The sequence below is a fragment of the Drosophila sulfurigaster genome, chromosome 2R (assembly GCF_023558435.1).
Source record: "Drosophila sulfurigaster albostrigata strain 15112-1811.04 chromosome 2R, ASM2355843v2, whole genome shotgun sequence".
Classification (NCBI taxonomy): Eukaryota; Metazoa; Arthropoda; class Insecta; order Diptera; family Drosophilidae; genus Drosophila; species Drosophila sulfurigaster.
Window position 1 is genome coordinate 32,876,722 of NC_084882.1, and position 23,358 is coordinate 32,900,079.

The 23,358-nt window shown below is 39.4% G+C and overlaps 1 protein-coding gene across 9 annotated transcripts in view; it reads left to right on the top strand.

Moving 5' to 3' along the window:
- Positions 1-23,358, top strand: part of LOC133837273 (filamin-A) — a 35,798-nt gene that overhangs the window by 3,978 nt on the left and 8,462 nt on the right. For 2 of the 9 annotated variants that reach the window (XM_062267965.1, XM_062267961.1), the window contains exons 2-15: positions 1,090-1,411; positions 9,500-9,644; positions 9,717-10,052; positions 10,479-10,493; positions 11,462-11,553; positions 11,612-12,904; positions 12,962-13,348; positions 13,468-14,034; positions 14,332-15,136; positions 15,199-15,651; positions 15,724-15,859; positions 16,967-16,987; positions 19,640-19,723; positions 20,187-20,277. In XM_062267965.1, coding sequence (XP_062123949.1) covers positions 1,090-1,411; positions 9,500-9,644; positions 9,717-10,052; positions 10,479-10,493; positions 11,462-11,553; positions 11,612-12,904; positions 12,962-13,348; positions 13,468-14,034; positions 14,332-15,136; positions 15,199-15,651; positions 15,724-15,859; positions 16,967-16,987; positions 19,640-19,723; positions 20,187-20,277 — 4,747 coding nt within the window. Of the gene's footprint in view, positions 1-1,089; positions 1,412-9,499; positions 9,645-9,716; positions 10,053-10,478; positions 10,494-11,461; positions 11,554-11,611; positions 12,905-12,961; positions 13,349-13,467; positions 14,035-14,331; positions 15,137-15,198; positions 15,652-15,723; positions 15,860-16,966; positions 16,988-19,639; positions 19,724-20,186; positions 20,278-22,631; positions 22,704-23,025; positions 23,345-23,358 lie in introns of those variants that run through there. The other 7 variants (XM_062267962.1, XM_062267963.1, XM_062267966.1 and 4 more) reach the window with 7 other exon arrangements.

The window sequence follows — 23,358 nt, forward strand, 5'->3', positions numbered from 1 at the left end:
CCGCTGACGTCGTCGCTCCATTTCTTTTTTCTAGCCCTTTTTTTCGCCAGACAGGCGACGACTGCTACCTACTCTATTTTGGTTGATGTAGCCGGCAGCGCACAAACACACTCACGCACGAACGCACATACATATGTACGTGTATACGTACAGTGGATCACAGCTTATTTCAATCAACACCTAAAATTTAGAGTGTTATTTCGGGAAAGCTAAGAGAGATACTAAATAAATTGAAATGAAGAATTTTAGTTGCAGTTAATGTTTAATATATGACACTTCATTGATTGTTTTGTTATTTAAATTCAATTAAAAACAAAGAAGTTACCAATAGTCAAAGATTTGAATACAAATAAAAATGTAAAAAAGTAAATTTATTTACATTTTATTAAGCTTAAACATAATTTTAAAAATTTACATTTAAATTATTTTAGTATCTCCAGTCTAATGCTTTAGAATTCGTTTTCAAATAGCTGTGTTCCACTGTATGTGTATCATGTTTGTCTCTTTTTTTTTTGCCTCCCATTCAACTTCTTTTCGTGCGTTCTTTAACCTTTAAGCCACAAAGGCTTTTAAGCGATATTTTCCCATGCAGAGGGAATCCTAAAAACTCATGCATATTAACATGCTCATAATATTATTTAACAGTTGGAATGGTTAGAGTATGCCAGCTTCGCCACCAAGCCATTAGCTTGGTATCTAGAAGAAGACGCTAACGATCATGTGTGTGTGCGTGGAAAGTTGAATGAATGTCCACTTCACCCAGATGGAGTGTGTGTGTGTGTGGGGCTTTAAACTGGAACAAGTTGGCGGCGACGCAGCCAAGTCAGCCACACCTTGTGTGTGTGTGTGCTATTAGATCGTATCGAATACAATCGACCATGCTCAACGATAGTCTCCATTTCACCTCTTTCCATGCGTCTGTGCATTAAGTGGTTTTTGCAGTTAAACTCCCACCCACACACATTAAACAATTGCCACATATCACTTCATATGTCCATTTTCCATATCCTGCCCAAACTTGTTTTACAACAACCAATAAAAATAGAGATTTGCTAACCCACAAAAACCACCCACCCAAAAAACAAGCAGCAGTCGGAGCAGTACGAGGAGAATTTCGACGAAGATATGGAGGCCGAACGTGATCTTGCCGAGGATGCGCAATGGAAGAAAATCCAACAGAACACCTTCACACGTTGGGCCAACGAGCATCTGAAGACCATCGATCGGTCCATCAACAATCTGGAAACGGATCTCTCCGATGGCCTACGTCTGATTTGTCTCATCGAAGTGCTGTCCCAGAAGCGTTTGCCCAAATACAATAAACGTCCAACATTCCGTAGTCAGAAACTGGAGAACGTATCGGTTGCACTCAAATTCCTCGAGGATGAGGGCATCAAAATTGTTAATATTGGTGAGTTGTACAACATTTTGTCCACATATTTTTGATTTATCTTCTCTTCCTGTTCTGGGAATTTGGGATTAGTTTTTTTTCTTTCATTTTTGTGTTGTATTTTTGAAATGGGTTGGGTTTTAGGTTTTAGCGCGACTTTAAAGTCACGTCTTGCTGATGCCATGAGTCAACTTTAGCAACTCTGAAAATAAGCAAATTTGTTGTGTTCATGCAAATTGCATAATATGCGATTATATTATTATCAAATGCCAATATAACCATAGGTGGGTAACCGATGAGATAGCGGAAAAGAGAATAGCATTCATTTAAAAAAAAAAGGTCTCGCTTAACTGGCGACTCCTCTATTGCATTCCAAACAAATCGTTAAATATATATTTCTTTTTTTTTCGTGTGTGTTATTTTCTTGTTTTTTCAATGCCTCGTTTCCAGACTACAAAACAAAATGATGTCATACGCGTTGAGTTCGTAGCGCCAGCTTCAATGCGATTTTTACTTTCATTTCATTTGTACTGCATAATTTAAGATCTGTATGACAAATTTGCAGTGCCAGGTGTATTGTACAATATATGATGTCAGTTAATTCAGAATGCTTAGCCGTATCACGATCGTAATGTGTTTTTATTTGATTTCATTTCACACACGCCGCGTCGCCATCAATTTGATGGCCTGTTTCCCACCCAAAGAACTCCAACGAAGCGTGGACATAGACTGAAGGTTCTTTTGATCGCTACCACGCTGGGGCTTCATTTTGATAGCTATCGTTTACATAGACTCTCCTCTATGTGTTTATCTAAAGACCCTCAACAGCGACGAGTCACAAGCTCGCTCTAACGGCATCAAAACAATATGTTTAATAGCGTGCTAATTTGCATTGATTAATACAAAAAGCAAAAAAAGAAAAACTATGAGCATGTGATACGATAGTGTAGGTTGAATGACTCACAAGAATAAGCTCACTCAGTACTCAGTGTCGAATCTGAGCTCAACGTTCACTCGGTCAGCTCCAAATGTAATAAATATATTTACACACATACGTTATTTATGTGTGTGTCTTCTAATTACCCCTCAGCTTTTTTTTATGGGCGACTCATGACGCAATTGATAAGCCACCCAGCCTAACTGTTTGTCTGTCAATCTCGACAGAGTCGCTTGAGTTTGTCTGTAATTTCATTACGAGAAGTCTACAGATAAGGCTGAAGATCATTCAGTAGGTGACACCTACACAACACACACACACATACATACATTTATTAATGTGTGTGTGTGTGGCATGAAGTGTACATAAAAACCAGTTTGTCAATAATTGACAGCTACGTAAACAATGTTAACATTTATGGGTTCCAACCGTTTCGATACTCTCTCAAAGGGTCTTTTCATGTTGTCACGCATTAAAATTAATATTTCTCAATTGCTTTATTAATCAGTTTAATTTTAGAAATATTTTTCGTCATAGAAATGCTTTTACTGATTTTTCTGCAAATCGTTCTTCACCTTGGGCTTCTTTCTAATTATAGAGAGAGCTTATTTAAGTTATGTCATAAAAATGTATTCAAGCGTATTTAAAAGTCAACTCGCATTTGTTGTCCCCCTTTAGGGCTGCTTTATCAACAAAAGTTTAAATTCCAAAATTGTAGCGCCTGGAAGAAGGTAAAAAAAAAGAGTCGGAATGTGGGCAATAAAACAAAATACAAGAGTATCGCAGTGCAGAGCGCCGAAAAAAAGTACTCGTAAATAATTTATGGTCTTTTGTCAATTCGTGTTGCTAATCAGCAAATGGAACTTTCGCTTTTGTTTTAACGATATCGAATCGTCCGGCGATAAGCTCTCGCAAAAAAAAAATTGGCATTAACATTGCAAAAAAAATACAACTTTTGGCTATTGAAATTTGTCTATGAATCAAGTTAGCAACAATTATTAGAGAAGTTTATACATTTTCTTTTTGACTCATCGATTGGGTCAGTAAATTTCTTAGTAAGACATTTTTAATGAATCATTTAATGAATGAATTCACGTCCTGTCTTCAGATTTACAACTTTGTCTGCTCGATTATTTATTTGTTTGTTTTCAGCATTTATCCAAAAAGAAATCGATCCAAATTTGTTGAATTCTGTCATTAAGCCAATTGAAATTTTCATATGTAGTATTTATTTTGTTAATTAATTTAACGAGCTGCACCTCTTCCTGTCGCAAAGAGAAATGCGCCATAGAAATTACATTTTTGGGCCTGGGAATTGTGTGATCTGCAAGTGAAACTGGTTTCCAAATGCTCTCAAGACATTTCTCACTTGGTTCTCTTGATTTCTTTGAGCGCTTTTGTGCTGTCAATTGAATTAGCGAGAAGTCTACCCCAAAAAAAAAAAACCCGTGCCCACTTGTAGATCCATTCTCATATCTGCAAATGTTTGCGCTAAAATCTACAACAACAGGAACAGAAAAAAATAAACTCAAAAAAGCAGAATAAAAATGATAAAGCAGTCGCGCGCAATAAAATGCAAAAAATAACTTAACAAAAAAACAGAAAAGAAACAAATACTAAGCAAAGAGAAACAATCCTAATACATGAAGATATATCATACATATTCGTATGTGTGTGAAGTACGAGTCGAGTATATAGAGAGAAGTCGCTCAGTTTGCTCAATGACATCATCTGCGGCTTTTTTGTCGAGTTTGCGTGAAGTTTCGGTTTGTATGTTGTTGGGGGCTTTAATAAATGTTTGTGGATTGTTTTCAATTCTTCACTTCACACACACATACACAGAGATTTCTTGCAAACAGTTTTTCTACAATTCTTCGAAATTCTTCTTCTGATCATCATCATCAACATCATCATGCAGTTATCTAACTCAATTTGTCACAGCCAATTGATCACTATTGATGACGCCATATTATCAAGGGCTCAGCTGAGTCAGAATTCTATAATTTAACTACGAATGCGATTCATAAATTGAAATATAATTGAGGCTTCATGTTCCATTTGACCTAGTTTCTTATTTCGATTGCTTCTTAATAGTTTCCTCAAATATTAACAACTTTTCATAAAGATTTATTATGCTAGTCAAGCAGTTGCTGCTTATAAAGATGTTACTCGAATCTTCTCTTATCTCCTCTTGACATTGTCATTGATATTTATTCTGTTTAATGAATTTGTTTTTTTTTTTTTTTTAAGCTTCATAAGCTCTTTGCTGTTATTTATTCTTAGAACTCGCTAACGATAGCAACAAGTTTGTATTGTATTTGGCTTTTTTTTGTTTTAATCATGAAATGCATCAAAAAAAGAGATTGTGTTGTTAGCTTTTCCACATTATTTATAGTTTTTAATTGGGGAAATTGATCCATAAACAGCAATATGTGATACCCGAAAGTTTCTTTATAATTAGACTTAAAAATAAAGCTATTAAAATGAAATTTTTGCAGTCTGCTGTTTATTTATCTCACAAATTTTCCTGGAATATCAATTTAATGAAGTGAATTTTACTTTTATTCATTTAAAATAGCTTGTTTCTGATTATCTAGGAAGTCTCTTTCTGCATTCTGAAATAATCTTAAGATAGCTAAAATTTTGCTGAAATTTCTTAAACACTATAAGAAAAAAACTAGTTTATTCTTAACAGCTTTGCTTTTAGCACAGCTCTTAAAGGGAAGTGTATCCAGTTCTAGTTTAACTGCAAGTTTGCGCTGCTTTCGTGTTATCTGCTTAAATTAGTTGAATTATGTACATAACTGTTGTATTTTGAAAGTAGAATAATTATCAGGCAACGCCAAATATTAAATATTTATACATTTTATACATACTCGTTTCCCTTGGGAATTTCTGGTTGCTTCTTCTGCATGAGATAAGCTATGTTGTGGCTTCCGTTGATTTTTCGGTGGGGTAAACATGTATTTGCTTAAGCCAAACTCACGTAGATGAATCATCTGTGCAGCGGCCACATTATCAAAAGGTTTCCGCTGAATTCCACCTGACACGTTGAGTTTAAAGTGTTTCGATGGCAATAATGATGATGACGATGATGATGATGATGATGATGATGATGATGTATTATGCAGTCAGCACGTATTAATCATTGCATATTTTATTAAACTGTGGAAGTTGTTAACATGACGCCATCAATTGCCTGGCACTCGTCACGGCTGTTGCAAGTGACATTGGATCACTGAAAATAGAAATGATGCGAGCGACTTTGAATGGATTCGCCTTCTCCTTCTCCCTCTCTTCCTCTCTTTCTCGCTCCTTCTAGACATTCCTATTATCAGCGTCATTGTTGTTTATTTGATAAGATTAAGCTTTGAATATTGTGCGCTCTCTGCAATCTACATCGAATCTATAGCAATTTAGTCATCTATTCAAATAAGCAACTTTGTCCGTCAGAAGCTATTAGAGAGGCCGTCTGGAGCGTGAAAATACTGCAGACCCGGTTCAATTAACCCCGAAACAAGTGCGCGTCGACAATGAAAAATTACACACTAAATTGCGGAGAAAGAGCTACAATTTGTGGGGCCACAAGGCGTATACTTGATGTGGCAAGAACCCACGCCAAAGTGTCCAAAATGGTGCTGAGCAGCTTATAGTTTGTGATGATTGTTGTTTGCTCGCCGCAGCAGCAACAGGCTCAACTTTCTAAGCAATGACAGTTCCGTGACATTCTTGACACCATTTGCCCTGCCCTGACTCTGAGTCTGACTTTGCCTCTAACTCTGATTCCGATTCCAATTCCGACTGACTCTGAGTCTAATTTAATTAGAGACGCGCTGCCAGACGGCAGTTAAGCCGATCTCCGTCCGCCTGATTAGGCCAGGTCGTGTGGAAAACTGGTTTTCCCAGGCACACACATTTTCTCTCTGTCGGAAAAATCAGAGACTGAGCTAAGCTCTTTTCCTCTGTGTCTGTGTCTGCAACTAAGTCTGTCTCGTTGTCTCTGGTATGCGCGTGCCGCTCAAGAACGTGTCTGACGACTGTGACCCAGCCCCACAGTCTCTTGGCATTGGCCTCAGCCTCAGCCTCAGTCTCAGTTGCTGCCTCAGCTTCAGCTTAAGCTACAAAGTCACACAGACTCCGACTCCGTCTACGAGTTCGATGTGAAGTGTTGGCAATTTAGTTGCTGCTGTTCTTGGTTGTTTATCTGCTGTAAATTAAGTAGTTTTCTTCTTTAGTTGCGCTCAACATCATAATTCTTGCATGTGGCAGCTAAATTGTGCCACGTCATGCGGCATAAAGTCAAGCTATGGTAATGATTTGCTTTGCTGCTACAAGCAGCAAACCTTTTGGTCAAGTGAGGGCAATAGATAGCATCTCAAAGATACATTCCACACACAGATTTACATAATGTTGCAAGCATCTGCAACATGTTGCGACTCGCGTCTCACGCTGTTGCCTCGGCAGAAAAAAAAGCGATTAGCTAAAATATGTTCACACTTGTTAATGCACAGCGAGAAAAACAATCAATTCGTTTTGGTTGAAATAAGCTTTGTTGAATATTTTTTTTATAAAAAAATAAAAATATTATGGCTTTAGTATTCTTAATTGCATTGATTTATAATTCAGTATTTGTATATACTGTACTTTTAAGTGCATTAATTTAACTTGATTTATAATGCAATATTTGTCTTCATTTTCGTTTATTAATCCTGAATTCTTGAAGTGCAATAAATTCACTATTTTTTTTCTCCCTCTGTATATGTGCTAAAAGTATTTTATTTGACGTGTCTTCCTCCGACAGAGTGTGTAGATACTTATCGCAGTTATGGCAGCTCGATTGGCATTCATTTGCATATTTCTACATAGCAAAGCAGACATTCTTGTGAGAGACAACAATTCAGTTGACAAGCAATTCCAGTTAGAAGACACTCGCCACAGATCGCCTGCCTAATTAGCCAAATCATCTCTCTCTCTATCTTGCAACTCACGATCACAGCATGCGCTGTTGCCGTTTTAATTGCCGCTTTCTTCTCAGCCTCTCTCTTAGTCTATGAATAGTATATTGCATGTATATGTGTCAACAAAGTTGGCTTAAAGCAGTAGTAAATGTGCCGGGTAATACATTTGTCATGGCAGCATTTCAAACGTTAAGCGTAAAACATTTTAAGTGGCCATTGAGATGTGCGTTTAAATGGCCACAGGCTGCCAATTTGACGGCATTTGGCAGGCAGGCAACTCGGTTGGCCAACTTGGCCAGCTTAACTTGACCAACTTGCTAACAGCAACAGCAACAGCAAAAAAACAGCCGGTTTCAACTCCCATTCTCTCTCTCTTTCGCTGCTCTTTGCTTTCTTTGTCTCTCAACAAGTGGCTCGAAAAGTAAACAATGCCAAATTGCAAATTTAACAAATGTCGTCTTGGCTGCGTGGCCTCAAGGGGGGCGTAAACATGCTTAGCGGGGGGCGTAAGTGTTGCCATAAAAAGATGTGTCCCCCCCGCCTGCAGAATGGTTTGTTTGTATAGTGTGTGCCATGAGCTGAGAGCTGAGCTGTATCAGCAAATGGTTTAACGGCCCGTTGAGCAGCCAAAGCAGCGGCAACGAGCGTTCTACTAGAAAGCACCCTAAACACGCAAGTGATAAACTAGAAAATACTCTGTACTTTGAGAGACCGAAAGATAGATATTGATGTCGATATAAACATGAGAATTGAAATAGAGCTATGAATGTAAATTCTGCATTTACAATCGAAAATATGCTGATTGAAATATAGATATTGATGTCGATATGGATGTAAATATAAGTATTGAACTACAGCTATACAGAAATACAGTATATTATATAGACGAAAGTATAAAAATATACTATTATAGAGCATGATATGCTGATCCATATGCAAATTTAACTCATATGTATAACTACATATTTATTTCGTGAAATTTAATGTTTTACGAATGTGACTAATTGAGATCTTAGACCTTTTCTACATAATCATAATTTATTCTTTTATAAAAAGCCACTTTTATGAAGAAGTTTTACAAATATTTAAAGAAGAATATAATACTAAAGTATAGATATTTACACATGCAAATTTTCCCATTTAAATATAGATACTCTTATTACTTATAATATCAATAACTGATTAGTTATCATTTCTTTCTTCTTTGTCCATCTTTACTGTAGTTAGCTTAGAATTTGGCTCGTAAGCAAATGCTGCATTTGGTTACAACTGTTGACCAGGGCAACTGCAAGAGTTTCGCTCAACTTTCACTCCGATAAAATGCATTTCACATGACAACAACCACAACAACAATGATGACACTTGTTGTCTTTTTTTCTTGGTAGCTGGTTTAGGCCTTAATGCCATGGCCAGTCATGCCGGCAACGTTAGTTCCAGATCGTTAGACAGCACCTTATACAGCTGACAGAGTTGTGCTCAGGTGTTGGGTAATCTGTAAGTTTCGCTGCTTTACTAATTGATAAGCGATCGATGTGGAGCGCACAAGAAAGAGAACCTTTCACTTTGTTAACGGCCATGATATGCTTATCAAATGTCTATTGACGCCCAGTTATTGTGGTTCAATAAACTCACAACAGAAATCAAAGAAGAGCAGCAGCTGGGGAATGGCAATTCAATTTAGTGTGATTACCATAACAAAAGACAAATCTGTTTGCTATTTCTGTTTTGGCCGGAGACGAGGTCGCGTCTTGTGAAACCGGCCAGACAACTTGGTCGCGTGCAGCCCTGAACTTGACCAGGCCAAAATGCCGATTGCCGACTGCGACGTCGTCGCTGTCTTGTTGTAGCAAAGTTGTTGTAACAGTTAGCAAATATCTTGCACATAATTGGCAGCTTGTCGTTCAACGGCAACAAGTTTACAAGCGAAAAGCAAGGGGCAGGGGTATCGGGTGTTGGCATTGACAGATGGGGCTTGTCGGGCCTGCGGCTGCAGCTTCTGTACTTGCTGCACATTCGCAGAGATGTATTTACGAGCAGGCAGTTTGCCACTGTCTCAAGTGGTCATAGCAATTAATAGATATATTAAGTTTATGACGGTTTTGCAGAGTCTCCGTAACGGTGCAGCTCTCGTTCCCATTCCCGTTCCTCATTCCCGGTTTGACAAGCACCTCGCTTTAACCGCTGTTTTATTGGCTTCGTCTTTTTTTTTTGCAGACTCTTCGGATATTGTCGACTGCAAGCTCAAGCTGATATTGGGCCTCATCTGGACGCTCATTCTCCACTACTCGATATCGATGCCCATGTGGGATGGCGAGGATGAGAAGCAGTTGAATGGCTCGGGTCCAACGCCCAAGCAGCGGTAAGTTTTTGACTTTCCTCCTCTTCTTCGAGTTCTTTCTCTTTAATAAATCTCTTTTATTTTGTGTGGCAGCTTGTTGAATTGGATACACGCCAGGATACCCGATATGCCCATCAATAACTTCACCAACGACTGGACCACAGGCAAGGCTGTGGGCGCTCTTGTCGATGCTTGTGCGCCTGGCCTGTGTCCCGACTGGGAAATGTGGGATCCCAAGGATGCTGTGCAGAATGCCTCCGAGGCAATGGGTCTGGCCGATGATTGGCTTAATGTGCGTCAACTGATCAAGCCCGAGGAGCTTGTCAATCCCAATGTGGATGAGCAGTCGATGATGACGTACTTGTCGCAATACCCCAACTCAAAGTTGAAGACCGGCGCCCCATTGCGTCCCAAGACGAATCCCAACAGGTGAGTGCAGTCATCAATCTTTCTTCGCTCTGTCTATCTACCTTTCTCTCTCTTTCGGCTAACTGCAACTGTGGCACGTAATCTTACTTTTCCCCTGGATTCAAGTTAATTCACTTTTTGCTTTCTCAACTGCACAAAATGCATTTGATTAATAAACCCCAAAACTGAAATTCTAATTTTGAATCTTCTTTCTCTCTCTCTCTTTCTTCTCTTTATTTATATTTACTATGTCTATGTATGCAATTATCTGGGCAAATATTTTAATTGATTGGATATTGTTTTTGTTTTCCATCCCGCTCCAATTAAAATGTGTATATATATTTGTCTATATACATACTACTATATATGTTTAACTACCTGAATACCCGCCTATATATACAAAATATATGTATATAAAAAATTTACTGTCTGAAATGCAAAACTCAGCATTCCTCCGCCGCGGTAAGTTCGGCATGCTTTTTCTTCTTTCGGTTACTGACTGAAACGGCCGTCAATTCTTTTGGCTTATGTTTTTGATATTTATTCGTTGTAGTTATTTTTTTCTTGATTTGTTTTTGTTCATTCTTGTTTCTTGTGTGTGCGTGCGTCTGCGCCCGCTTCACATGATTTAAATGTTCTTACCAGTTTTATTTTATTGTTACTTTTAACTGTTGTTGTTGCTGCTGTTGCTGCTGTTGCTGCTGCTGATGTTGCTGCGCTGTTGTTGATGTTGTTGTTTGTTATCTGCGGCTTTACCTTGTGCCTAGCCTTGAGCGCACGTATCTAATGGATACTTCAACACGCCGGTTCTCTGGCCGGCTTCTGGCTTCGCCTGTTGGCTGCTGGTTGTCTGCTGCTTTGTTGTATCTTTGCTCTGTCTCTGTTTTTGATCTTTGTATTTGTACACACTCGTAACATTCTTGTTCGCTTTGTGCGGCTTCATTAGCGCATTTTGTTGCCAACAATTAGTATTAACAAAACAACTTTAAAGCCATGCAGTAAACGCTCGCTAATTAAATCCGCAACGCTCTGTTCAAGTTCGTTAAGTTTTCGAAATTCACTTGTTAGCACTCGAAAATAGGCATCGATTTTGTAAATACAAAAAGAAATTTGTTTTTTTCCCACTCGAAGAACGCGAGTTATTGCATTTCACATTCCTAGTTCCTCAACTCATTTGTAATTAATTATCATAACCCAAGCCAATCCACAACACTAATATTATTGTAAATTTTGAAATTCGCCTAAGTTTTTCTAATACTTTGGCGCTTAAAAGCATGCTATGCTTGAAAATTCGTAGCATACTTTTGGCTGCTCTTTTTAATTTCAGCCATTAGAAAAAGTGTTGCATACTTGTAGACAGTTTTTGAAATTTCATTCACCTTTATTTTTATTAGATACAACATACTAATTATGTTTTTCTCCTGACACAGAGTGCGTGCTTATGGTCCTGGCATCGAGCCCATCGGTCCTGTGGTTGGCGCACCTGCCAATTTCACCGTTGAAACTTTCTCTGCTGGCAAGGGTAAGTTATAACCTAATCACAGCAATTAAGCAACTGCTTATGTGTCTTTCTTTGCTAGGTGTTGTCGATGTGGACATCGAGGGACCCAACGGAGAAGTCGAGAAGGCTGATGTGCGTTTCAACAATGACAAGAATCTCACCTACACGATTTCTTACATACCCAAGGCCGAGGGTGTGCACAAGGTGACTGTTAAGTATTCGGGACGTGATATTCCCAAGTCGCCGTTCCCCGTTAAGGTCGAGGGACATGCTGGCGATGCCTCAAAGGTTAAGGTTACAGGTCCCGGCATTCAGCCCAGTGGCGTGACCATCAAGAAGCCCACGTTCTTCGATATACTCACCAAGGATGCGGGTCGCGGTGTGCCCGAGGTGATCATCATCGATCCAGCCAACCACAAAACATCTGTGGCGGCTAAGGTTCGTCAGTTGGAGAATGATACTTGGCGCTGCGAATACGTCACCGCACTCCAAGGGCTCCACTCGGTCAATGTGTTCTATGCCGGCACTCCCATCCCGAACAGTCCATTCCCTGTGAAGGTGGCTCCACTGTCGGATGCACGCAAGGTGCGCGTCTCTGGACGTGGCCTGCAGGCGACGGGAGTGCGTGTTGGCGACGATGCGGACTTTAAGATCCATACCGAGGGTGCTGGCGAGGGTGTGCCCGAAGTGCGCGTCATTGGACCCGGTGGCATGAACCAGAATGTCATGCAGTCCAAGGTGGATGGCAACACGTACGAATGCCACTATTATCCCACTAAGGAGGGTCGCTATGTGGTCATGGTTACTTTCAGTGGCCAGGAAGTGCCCAAGTCACCGTTTGAGGTGAAAGTGGGTCCCAAGAAGGAATCCTCCATTGTTGCCTACGGTCCAGGTTTGAGCAGCGGTGTCATTGGTTACCCAGCTGCCTTTGTTGTGGAGACAAATGGCGAAACGGGCGCATTGGGCTTCACTGTGGCCGGTCCCTCGCAGGCCGAGATCGAGTGTCATGACAATGGTGATGGCTCCGCATTAGTCAAGTATCATCCAACTGCTGTGGGCGAATATGCTGTGCACATTCTGTGCGACAACGAGGACATACCCAAGTCACCATTCATTGCCCAAATACTGCCACGCACTGACTTCCATCCTGAGCTGGTTAAGGCCAGCGGTCCAGGTCTGGAGAAGAACGGCGTTACTGTCAATCAACCCACCAGCTTCGATGTGGACACCAGCAAGGCTGGCAATGCACCACTCGATGTGGTTGTTCAAGATGTGTATGGCGTTAAGTTGCCTGTGCAGATCAAGAATAATCCCGATGGCACTAAGAAGGTCAGCTACACCCCAACCTCCGGCGTAGCTCACACTGTGGAAGGTAATTATACTCCTTTTACTTAAACTGTGACTTTATTATTCTCGTTTCCACCTGCAGTCAACTACGGTGGCGTCTCTACGCCCAACTCGCCGCATCGCATCTATGTGGGCGTGCCCGTGGATGCGGCCAAGGTGCAAGCCTTTGGACCTTGGCTGCAGCCAGGCGTACGTCCCAATGTGCCTACCCACTTCAATGTGGATGCACGCGACGCTGGCGATGCTGAGCTCAAGGTGAAGGTTGTGCACGAGGACACTAAGCTGGATGTTCCATGCCGCATCATCGACAACGAGGACAACACCTATTCGGTCGAAGTCATTCCACCCATGAAGGGCGCCTACACCACAACCATGACATATGGCGGTCAACGTGTGCCTCTGGGCCAGAAGGTCGTCGTCGAGCAGACAGTAGATGTGTCCAAGATAAAAGTGGACGGTCTCGAGCCCAGTAAGTACTCTTAGGAAGTAGTTTCCATTTAATTTTTAGGATCTCTCTCTACTATATTTGATTGTGAGTTTTGTTATGGTCTTAAGTCCAAGTCACATTTCATTCATCCCACACTTAAGCTGCGCCCCTGAACAGTTTACAGCAGTTTCGCATCATTACCCATGGGCTGCCCAAGGCGGATTTGGCGGTAACCATCACCAGCCCATCGGGCAATCGCATTAAGGCGCACATCATACCCACAGCCGAAGGATTTCTTGTGAATTTTACGCCTACCCAGCTGGGTGAATATCTGCTCAGCATTTGCTTTGGCGGCACACCGATCACGCCGCGTCCCTTCCGTCTGCAATGTCTGACGGGCAGCGACTCCAACAAGGTGCATGCCTTCGGACCAGGATTGGAGCGTGGCATTGTTGGCCAGCCGGCAGAGTTTATGATTGACACACGTGGCGCAGGTCAAGGCGGCTTGGGCGTCACCGTTGAGGGGCCCTGTGAGGCGGCCATAAATTGCCGGGACAACGGCGATGGCACCTGCAATGTGGCCTATCTGCCCACCGAGGCGGGTGATTATAGTGTGAACATTACGTTCAACGAGCGACACATCAATGGCTCACCATTCCAACCGATAATTGTGCCCGTGCCGAATTTGAAGAATACACGCGTCAGCGGCATCGGCATCCAGCCGCATGGTAGGCATTGGAGTTGCACAGTTGCCACTTACCAACCGAGTTCCTGCTGCTCCGTAAACACCTCTAATCCGCTCAATTGCAGCTGACCACAAAGGCTAATCTCTGACAGCCCGCCACTGCCTCAGCCTCCGTCTCCGCCTCGTTACGTTGTTGTTGTATTTTCTAATTGTTGTCTTGCATTTTGTTGATGAAACTAAAACCATTTGATACACTAATCGCATCGCCAATGTTATTATTGTTCTACTTCTTTTATTTACTATTCAAATGCCTTGCTAATAATACTTTCCTTCCCTTTAGGTGTCATCGTCAATGCCGCCACCGACTTTATGGTCGACATGAGCAAGGTGGGCAGCAATATTGATTCCGGCAAGCTCTCCTGCGCCATCTTTGATCCCAAGGGTCATGTGCTGCCCAGCAAGATTGTGCAGGGACCCACCGACGACATCTTCCGCATCATGTACTCGCCCTTCGAGGCTGGTCGCCACACCATCGAATTGATGTACGACAATATCCCTGTGCCTGGCTCGCCATTTGTGGTCAACGTGAAGAGTGGATGCGATCCGACACGCTGCAAGGCCTATGGACCTGGCTTGGAGAAGGGTCTGACTAATCAGAAGAATAAATTCACCGTGGAGACCAAGGGCGCCGGCAATGGCGGCCTCTCGCTGGCCATTGAGGGACCTTCCGAGGCTAAGATGACGTGCACTGATAACCGTGATGGCAGCTGCGATGTGGATTATCTGGCCACCGATCCCGGAGAGTATGATATTACCATTAGGTTTGCTGATAAGCATATTCCCGGCTCACCGTTCCGTGTGCTCGTCGAGGAGACTGTTGATCCCAGCAAGGTTAAGGTCTATGGACCGGGCATTGAGCACGGTCAAGTGCGTGAAGGAGTGCCAACGGTGTTCAATGTGGATGTGGGCGAGGCTGGACCTGGTCGCATTGCCGTCAAATTGACCAACACCGAGGGTATCCCCGTTGACAATCTGAGCGTGGAGGACAAGGGCAATTGCATTTATGCGGTGCACTATGTGCCACCCAAGGCGGGCTCTGTGCTGACCTGCCAGGTCAAGTTTGCCGACGTCGAGGTGCCATGCAGGTGAGTCTCCCAGATTGCATATATATAGAGTAGATACAGGACTTCTTAAACTCTGTTTACAGTCCATTTGTGATGACCGTCTTCCCCAAATCCGAGGCAACCAAGGTGCGTGTCAAGGGTGTCAATGAGAAGAAAAAGACGCCCGCTTCGCTGCCCGCTGAATTTGAGATTGACACCAAACAAGCTGGCCAGGCTGACATCAATGTGGCCATCAAGAACCCTAAGGGCAAGCCTATGCAGCCACGTCTCGAGGAAGTAGCCACCGGCACCTATGTGGTATCCTTTGTGCCTGACGAGTGTGGCACGTATCAGTGCAGCATCAAGTATGGCGACAAGGAAATCGATGGCTCGCCCTTCAAACTCGAAGCATTCCCCACCGGCGAGGCCAAGAAATGCAAGCTAGTGGAGCAGGTGCCAAAGATTCTGCCCTCAGGCAGTCAGTCACACTTGAAAGTCGATGCTCGTGAAGCTGGCGATGGTGCTGTAACCTGCAAGATCACCAACAAGGAAGGCAGGTGAGTAAAAACAGCCAAAAACTTCCACCATTAGAGGTGGCATAATATATGATTTCTTGGCTTTCCTTGCAGCGAAATTGTTGACATCGATGTGATCGAGAAGGATGGCTTGTTTGACATCTTGTATGCCTTGAATGATCCTGGAGATTATGACATCAATGTGAAGTTCGGTGGCAAGGATATACCGAATGGTAGCTTCTCCATTAAGGTAGCCTGATTTGTCAATCATTTACCAAAAACAAACAAACAAACAAACTCATGTCCCAAGTCAGTCCCCATTTGAAATGAGAATGGGGAAATGTTTGTTGACACGATAAATTAGCAATTATTATCATAATTATTATTTCCTTCTATATCAAATCTAGTCACATAAGCGATGTCGGGAGATATCCATATTATATTATCTATACATCTATATTTATTTATATATGATACTTATATAATCTAGTCAGAGATTCACAGTCATTTTTATTGGTGTTTGTGTCTTGTGCGTCCCTTTCATGTTAATCGACAAATTGTTTATGTACAAAAAGAAAACAACTCATTTTGTTCGCAATACAAAAACACGCAAACAATTTACCTAATGTATACATCGATGTACATATATTTGACGTATGTATGTATGTACTTAATGTATGTATGCATCAAGTCATGAAGACCATGAAAACTCGGCAATAAAACAAGGAATACAATTTAAGTGCAACATTGTAAAACATGACAACAAAATAAATGAGTGAAAGATGAAGAAAAACCGTTGGGAAAAATTCTTAAACAAAAACCGAAAAAAAACAAAAACAAATTTCAACTGAAATTGAATTGCATGCAAATTTGTTCGTTATATTCAAAATTTATAATTATTTGAACCAACCAAATATGCTCTGCTATGCCAAAATTACAAAATGCGCTTTGTTTTACATTTATGCATATTCAATGCACCACAACAAAAATTATTCAATTGTTTTAATGCTTTCATTTATATTTTGTTATACAACACTCGTATTTGCTGTCGTAGTGTGTGCGTAAGTTGTTTGTGTGTGTTTGTAATTGTATTTATTGTATTGTTGTATTTTTGATTTTGATTAATTTGTATTGTTAACACAGCCAATCCAAAGCACAAAAATGATACTTCAATTGATTGCGCTCGTATTCGTATTGTTATTATTATTACGCTTAAGCACAAAACATTTCTACCAAATAATTTTTATAATAATTGCTAATTTAACAAACAATTCTCCTCTAACCCCTTGACCATCCATCTCCAACTTCGAGGCGTATACTTTGCACTTGCGATGTGAACAATTCTTTTCTGTTGCAGGCACGATCATGTGAATTTGCTGTAAGTACTACAATATTCATTAGATTCGTAAATGTTGACAGCGTGAGTAATGAACATGTCTGAAACGCGCTGACAAGATAAAAACATCTGACAGCAGCAACAACAACAACAACAACCAAAAGATGCACATCAGTCAGTCAGTTGAACAATTCGAATAAAGCAATTTCATATTCGCGGGCATTTTGCCCAGCTATGCAACTATATTGAAGCAAAGATTAATTATGTTTAATCCCAGCAGATTCGCACAATTTGTTAGCTTTCAAATTAAATTATGTATGCTTGCAGACATATAACCCACTCTTCGCCCCCTGCTAAAGGGCAAGTGTTGTTTGTCTGTCATCTGTCTATTTTTGACAGCGATCTTTAGAAGCTCAAGAACTTCATTATCTCGCTTGGCTGCCGCATTGTCTACGTGACACAAAACACACTCATTGGCCCTATTTTCAAAACATGTGGCAATCCAATTTTTAATGGCAGAAAATTAAGAATCTATTTCTGTTGGAAGTTAAAAGAAATAAAATTTTTGGAGGAATTAAACAGAAAGTATGAAAAACTATTTGAAAATAGATTTATGTATTGCTAGGGGTCGATAAAAATAGTTAAAAATTATTAAAATAAAACAATATTAAATATGTGAGAGGGGTCTCGAACATATATTGGAAAATTCTTCCAAAATAGATAAAAGAAGACAATTATTCTAGGTAAATTTATAGAGGGAGAATAAACTGAATCAATAATACAGCTAATCATACATCAATCTTAAAAAGAAAACCCTTTATTGAAATTAGATAAAAAGCTATCAATATTTAGTTATGAATCTTAAATAAAAAACACATTTATTGAGATTGAGTTCACGCTCTAAATGTTTATACAGAAATATTTTATGCAAGATTAGGAAAAGTAATTGTGTGAAATAGAAATTAACACATTGTTCGCTGTCGAAATGAATTATATTATCTTAATAATAATAATCAACGGAATTAAGAATGCTAAAAATACATACATATTTACATCTATAATAATAGTGCACATAGTATAAACGAGTGCAGACTGCGTCGAGCGGAAAGACAGCAAAATTTTAATGTAAAAATTTCGAAATTTTATTAGTGCCGCATACAACAAATTTAGAAACATTTACGAAAATAATGAATGTGTAAATTTGTGTGTGTATCAAAAAGTTCATAAAGTGTGACCAGGCTGTGTGTTTATATGTGATATATATAAGAATCACTCTATAATAATATTATTATATATGTGTGTATAGTATAGGTTGTACAAACACATGTAAATGGTGTTAAAAGTTGTTGTCGTTGTTGTTGCTGTTGCAGCGCCATCGCGTGGCCAAAGCAAATATCAAGTATACGACAGCGGCGACTGCATATGATATTCATTTTCTGCAAGCAACAAAACTGTTGCAAGTAATTAAAATAAGAAAACACACATGCTTATATGTATGTGAGTGTGTTTTCTTTTTGTGGAATCTATTAAGATTGGCAAGAGGAAGAGCAGTCTATAGAGAGCTGCGATGCCAACAAACTAATACACCTAGTCGCCATTGCTAGTCGTGCACCGATTCTTAGTCAGAGTTTGTCCTCGCGACTGTCGTCATCGTTGTCACCGTCATCTCGCCGTCGCGTTCTGGAAGTGTAAAAGGTGGCCGAAAGAGCAAAAAAAAAGATTTTCCATTCCATCCATGCATTTTATTGATTCGATTTCATGACGTTTTTTTGATGCATGTCGCATGAGTGTATTCGGATTTGTGTGCAGAGATCTTCGAGAGTCTGTCAAGAAAAAATGGCGAATTGCATATGTAACGACAGCAGTCGCGCCTGCTGCCTTTTGCATTTCTAGTTTTTCTATATATTTTTCCTTTTTTTTTTTCTTTGGCAATTTTCGATCTCATTGATTGGCCGTGTATTCGCGTACTTCTTATTAATAGCGCAAATATTTTATTGAGATTTGTATCTTTGACTTTTCTCGATTTGGCCACGGATATGGCACGGAATTATTTCAATATTTGCACTCATTATAATGTGCTTATGCAACAGCTGTTGTGGAAATTCTTTGCACATGACCAACAGCAGCAGCAGTAGTAGAAACAGCAACAAAAAACTACGACTACAACGCGTCAATCAATGCCACTTCCTTCTTTTATTCTGCTTCTGAATGCGTGCGTGCGTCTGCCTACATTACGTATACGTAGCATTCATAATCCTAATCCTAATCGCAATTGTATATTTATTATTTATGCCATTGTGTGTTGTTGTGTTTTTCACCCTTTTTTTTTGTGTTTTTTGCATCGCTTTTGTTGTTTCACACTTTCAAGTTTCATTCCATATCAATCAATGCATCAACTTTTAATAATAAGCAGAAGCCATCGCCAACGCCATCGCGGCATCGACATCAACATCGTCGACTCGTAATTGAAATATTTCTGCGATTTCACTTCACAAGTGCAAAGTATACGAATCTCTCTCGAAGAAGTAGTACTCGGCTTCGTAGTTGTGTGGTTGTAGTACTCGTCGTTGTGTTCTTATTTCCAAATTGTGCCTGCTTGTTGTTTTATGAATTTCGATTGAAATTTACTATATACACATATTGAATTTTGTGGATAACTTTGGCAATTTTCAATTTTATTTTCATTGACCTCAGGCTGTCGAAAGCATCGAACAATACTCGCATAGTGAATATATCGAGGAGCATACGACCAAAGTGGTTCAACAAACAACGACACAGGTGAGTGGAGCATAATTAGATATATTTTTTAAGAGTTTTAAAATTGTGATATAAGCTAAAGGATTAAATTCGGATAAGAAGAAAAATGTTGTAAATTAAAAGTGGTCGTATATCTAAATTGAAAAGAATTTAAGTGAAAAGTACAGTATCAAAATGATTTTTTAATAATGAAATCTTATTTCTGTTCGAAAGTTATAAAATTGAAGTGGGTAGTAGTTAATAGTTTGAATATTGAACTGGAATCTTTTATTTAAATGCTCAGTTTATTGCTTGTCATATCCAACATATTTGCACTTCTAAATTTAAGCCAAAATTAAATGAAATTAGAGTTTATAATCTTTAATTTTTACCTTATAGTTGGTTTTGTTTTTATCTTTTTCTGAGTCAATTTTAAACTGTTTTTTATATTATACAAAAATTTCAAATTTAAAATTTTATTAAATGAAATTCCACTATTTTTCAGAGCGAACTTGTCAACGGAAAGTCAGAAGTTACTTATCGCAGCGTTGCCTTTGAGAAATTGCCACTACCCACAACAGGCGGAAACGTTACTGGTGCGTATACTTGATATTTATTCATTTAGTGTTCGCTTTCTATGTTTTCTATAAGTTTCGCATTGAAAAACTATTTTCTTTAGCGAGTAGCTTTTGTCATTAATTTTGAAACCATTTTTATGCGCAAAATGAAAGCGTCAGCGCCAAAAGAAATTTAAATTAAACGCAAAAAAAATGTGATTTGTTTAATCTAGAAAATATTTATGCGCCATTTAAACAGTCGCTCTCCCTCGTATTTGCAATTTAGTGCAGCGCCTTTAGAAAAAGATGTTTTCGCGCTTCTATTGTGAAAGTCGTTTTTGTAGTAGAGAAACGAAAATAGAAAGTCTCGCCGAGCTGTCGTAAATTTTGACATATTTATACGACTTAAAAATACAATATTAAACATAAGCAAAGCAACGATGAGACATCATCATGGACAACGCACTCGACTAGGACAGATGCAGATTTTGAGAGTGCAACGAGCTGGGATAAAGAAGAAACGAATGGCGGCGACAGCTTATCTGGTTAATTGTTGACAGTCGGAAAACTTAATTAGACAATGGACGACAACGAGAGCGACATTATGACAGATATGTGATATTTGTTTGTAAATTGATGTGGAGGTGGCGATGCTTGATGCTTTTGGCATTTCTTTTGTTTGGCGTTTCTTTGACTCTTTGGTGTGGTTCATTGACTTTGCCTCGTGCAAGTAATGAGGTAGAATTTGAATTGAGCAACTTGTTCGTTAATTATATGAATTTATGTGATTCTGTGCGCTTCGTCGAGGGATTTACGAGTTGTAAAACGCTTTGCCAGCAATTTCATTAAATTCTCAACATGATTGATGACTTTCGGTCGTTCGTTGGTGTGCACTCTGCACATTCAAATCAATAAATACGAGAATAATATTCTGCAAAAATATGTTCGTTCGATTTTTCACGCTTCCATGCAATTTTCAAACATTTTCGCCGCTTGGCTACGCGACAACGTTGTCGCAATGTCGTTCTCTATGGTCACCAACAGCCAAAAACTGGGTCTGGGCTCCTCATTAAGATCACACAGCGCGCCACGTTCCATTTGGCTTGGGGCGGACTCACTCTCTGGCTATCAATAAGTTCTTTTGCTTATGTTATTTTGCCTCTTGGTTAAGTGTCGCCTCTTTGTGGTTGTGGCTTGTGGATTGTGGTGCTTTTATGGTGCGCTCCATTTCGTTTGAAGATGGTTTATTGTAAATGATTCGTTTTGGCCAAATGGCATTTTTTGTTGCGCATTTGTTGCACTGATTTTTCATAGCTCATCTCAATGACTAAATGAATCGAGTGACTGCTTGATCACTCCCCTTTTGTAACTTCATTGCAACTCAATTGAATTTATTTTTAAATGTTCTCTCGCATTTGCATTTGCAAATCATATATTCATACGATTTTTGATTGATATTCTCAATGCCAACATTTTGGCTATTACAAAATCAATTACATAAGCGCGATTCGATTGGCATAATACATATTCCAATATATTTCGTGTGTATTCGATTAATTGAAACTGTTTGACAAAATGTTTAACGCATTTTTGGCATACCAAATGGTTTTTATTATATGTGTATTTTATCGTTAGATATTTCTGCCTCCTCCAAGCTATAAAAATCCACAATTTGCATTTTATTTTTAAACATTTTTAATATCAACGTTTGATTTCATTTTTTTTCTCCCGTTTTTAATGGGCAAATATTAATAAATTTTATGTCGTCTTCGGCTGCAATAAGTAATAAATTGTATTTCCTTTAGCAAAAAAAAAAAATATATATATATATAGCATATATATCTATAATTAAAAGTCTATGGATATATGTAAGATGTGTATGACCTGAGATCAGAAAGAAGAAACGCAAAAACGCGAAAAATGAATTTCATATTTGCACCTTTTCGAGCTCGAAATTCGAAATGACAACTGTTAAATGTCCAAATTACCAATACTAGGACACCACACTCTAGGCGCATTCTATGTTAGCAGCAGCAATAAAATGCGAATGTATGAGTGTGTGTGTGTGTATGTTCGATATATAGAGAGACACACACTTGTCATATGTACAAATATTTCCAATTTTCTATATATTTTTTTTTTCTATAATTTATATCTCGTTCATTGGCTCTGCTCTTTGCCTACTTTATAGCAAAAGGCCACAACATCGTCAGCCATATTTTCGAAGATTCAAATTGGTGTATGTGTGTGTGTGTGTGTGTGTGTGTGTGAGTGCATTTGTATGTGTGTGATGGTTGATCTATGCTGCCGACGTCGCTGTCGCTGCTGCGACGCATCTTTTGGTGGTAGGAGCTGGCGTGCTTTTATATATTGGCCTTAATTTCGATTTGGAACTGTCGATGTTCACTTGAAATCGGGACGTGGAGACGCGTGGACCTGCAAATACGTCGCTGGCAATTAAAATCGTGCGCTAACAAATGACACATACATAAAAATTAATCACAATAATCATTTAACAAAATTTACTTGTGTGCGAGTGTGTTAAAGGATTCTCTCGAATTTCAACTAAATTATATAATTTATTTTGTGTGCGTGTGTGTGTGTGTGAGTGTTTTGTCCTTGTTGTTTTTTGCATGTCCCCAGCTGAGCAAGGATATGTGTTAAAAAAAAACATCAGATTAAATCATATCACATACATATATCCTTGCTCTCCTTGCGTGGATCGCAAAATATAAAATATACAACACAATTTTGTCGTTGTTATATTTAATTGTTCTAAATTTTAAGTGTCTTTATTTCAAATACGCGCATTTTAAAAACAATTGAATATATAAATATATTGAAAATCGCACGTAAAACGACAAATAATAAACAATGCACTTCAGTTGGTTACCTGAGAAACGAAAAGCGCCGGAAGCAACCTGGGCCGATCATTCGTATTATTTTCGACCCCAATACTATAAAGTGACCGTCTCCGAACGCGATCGATCGGAGCGCACACACGTCTACTTCAATGAGACCATCATACCCGAGAATCAAGGATTAAATGATTCAGACTTTCTGCCATTAAATTTCAAATCATCGTTTTCAATTGTAACACATCAAGGTAAATTTAACTGG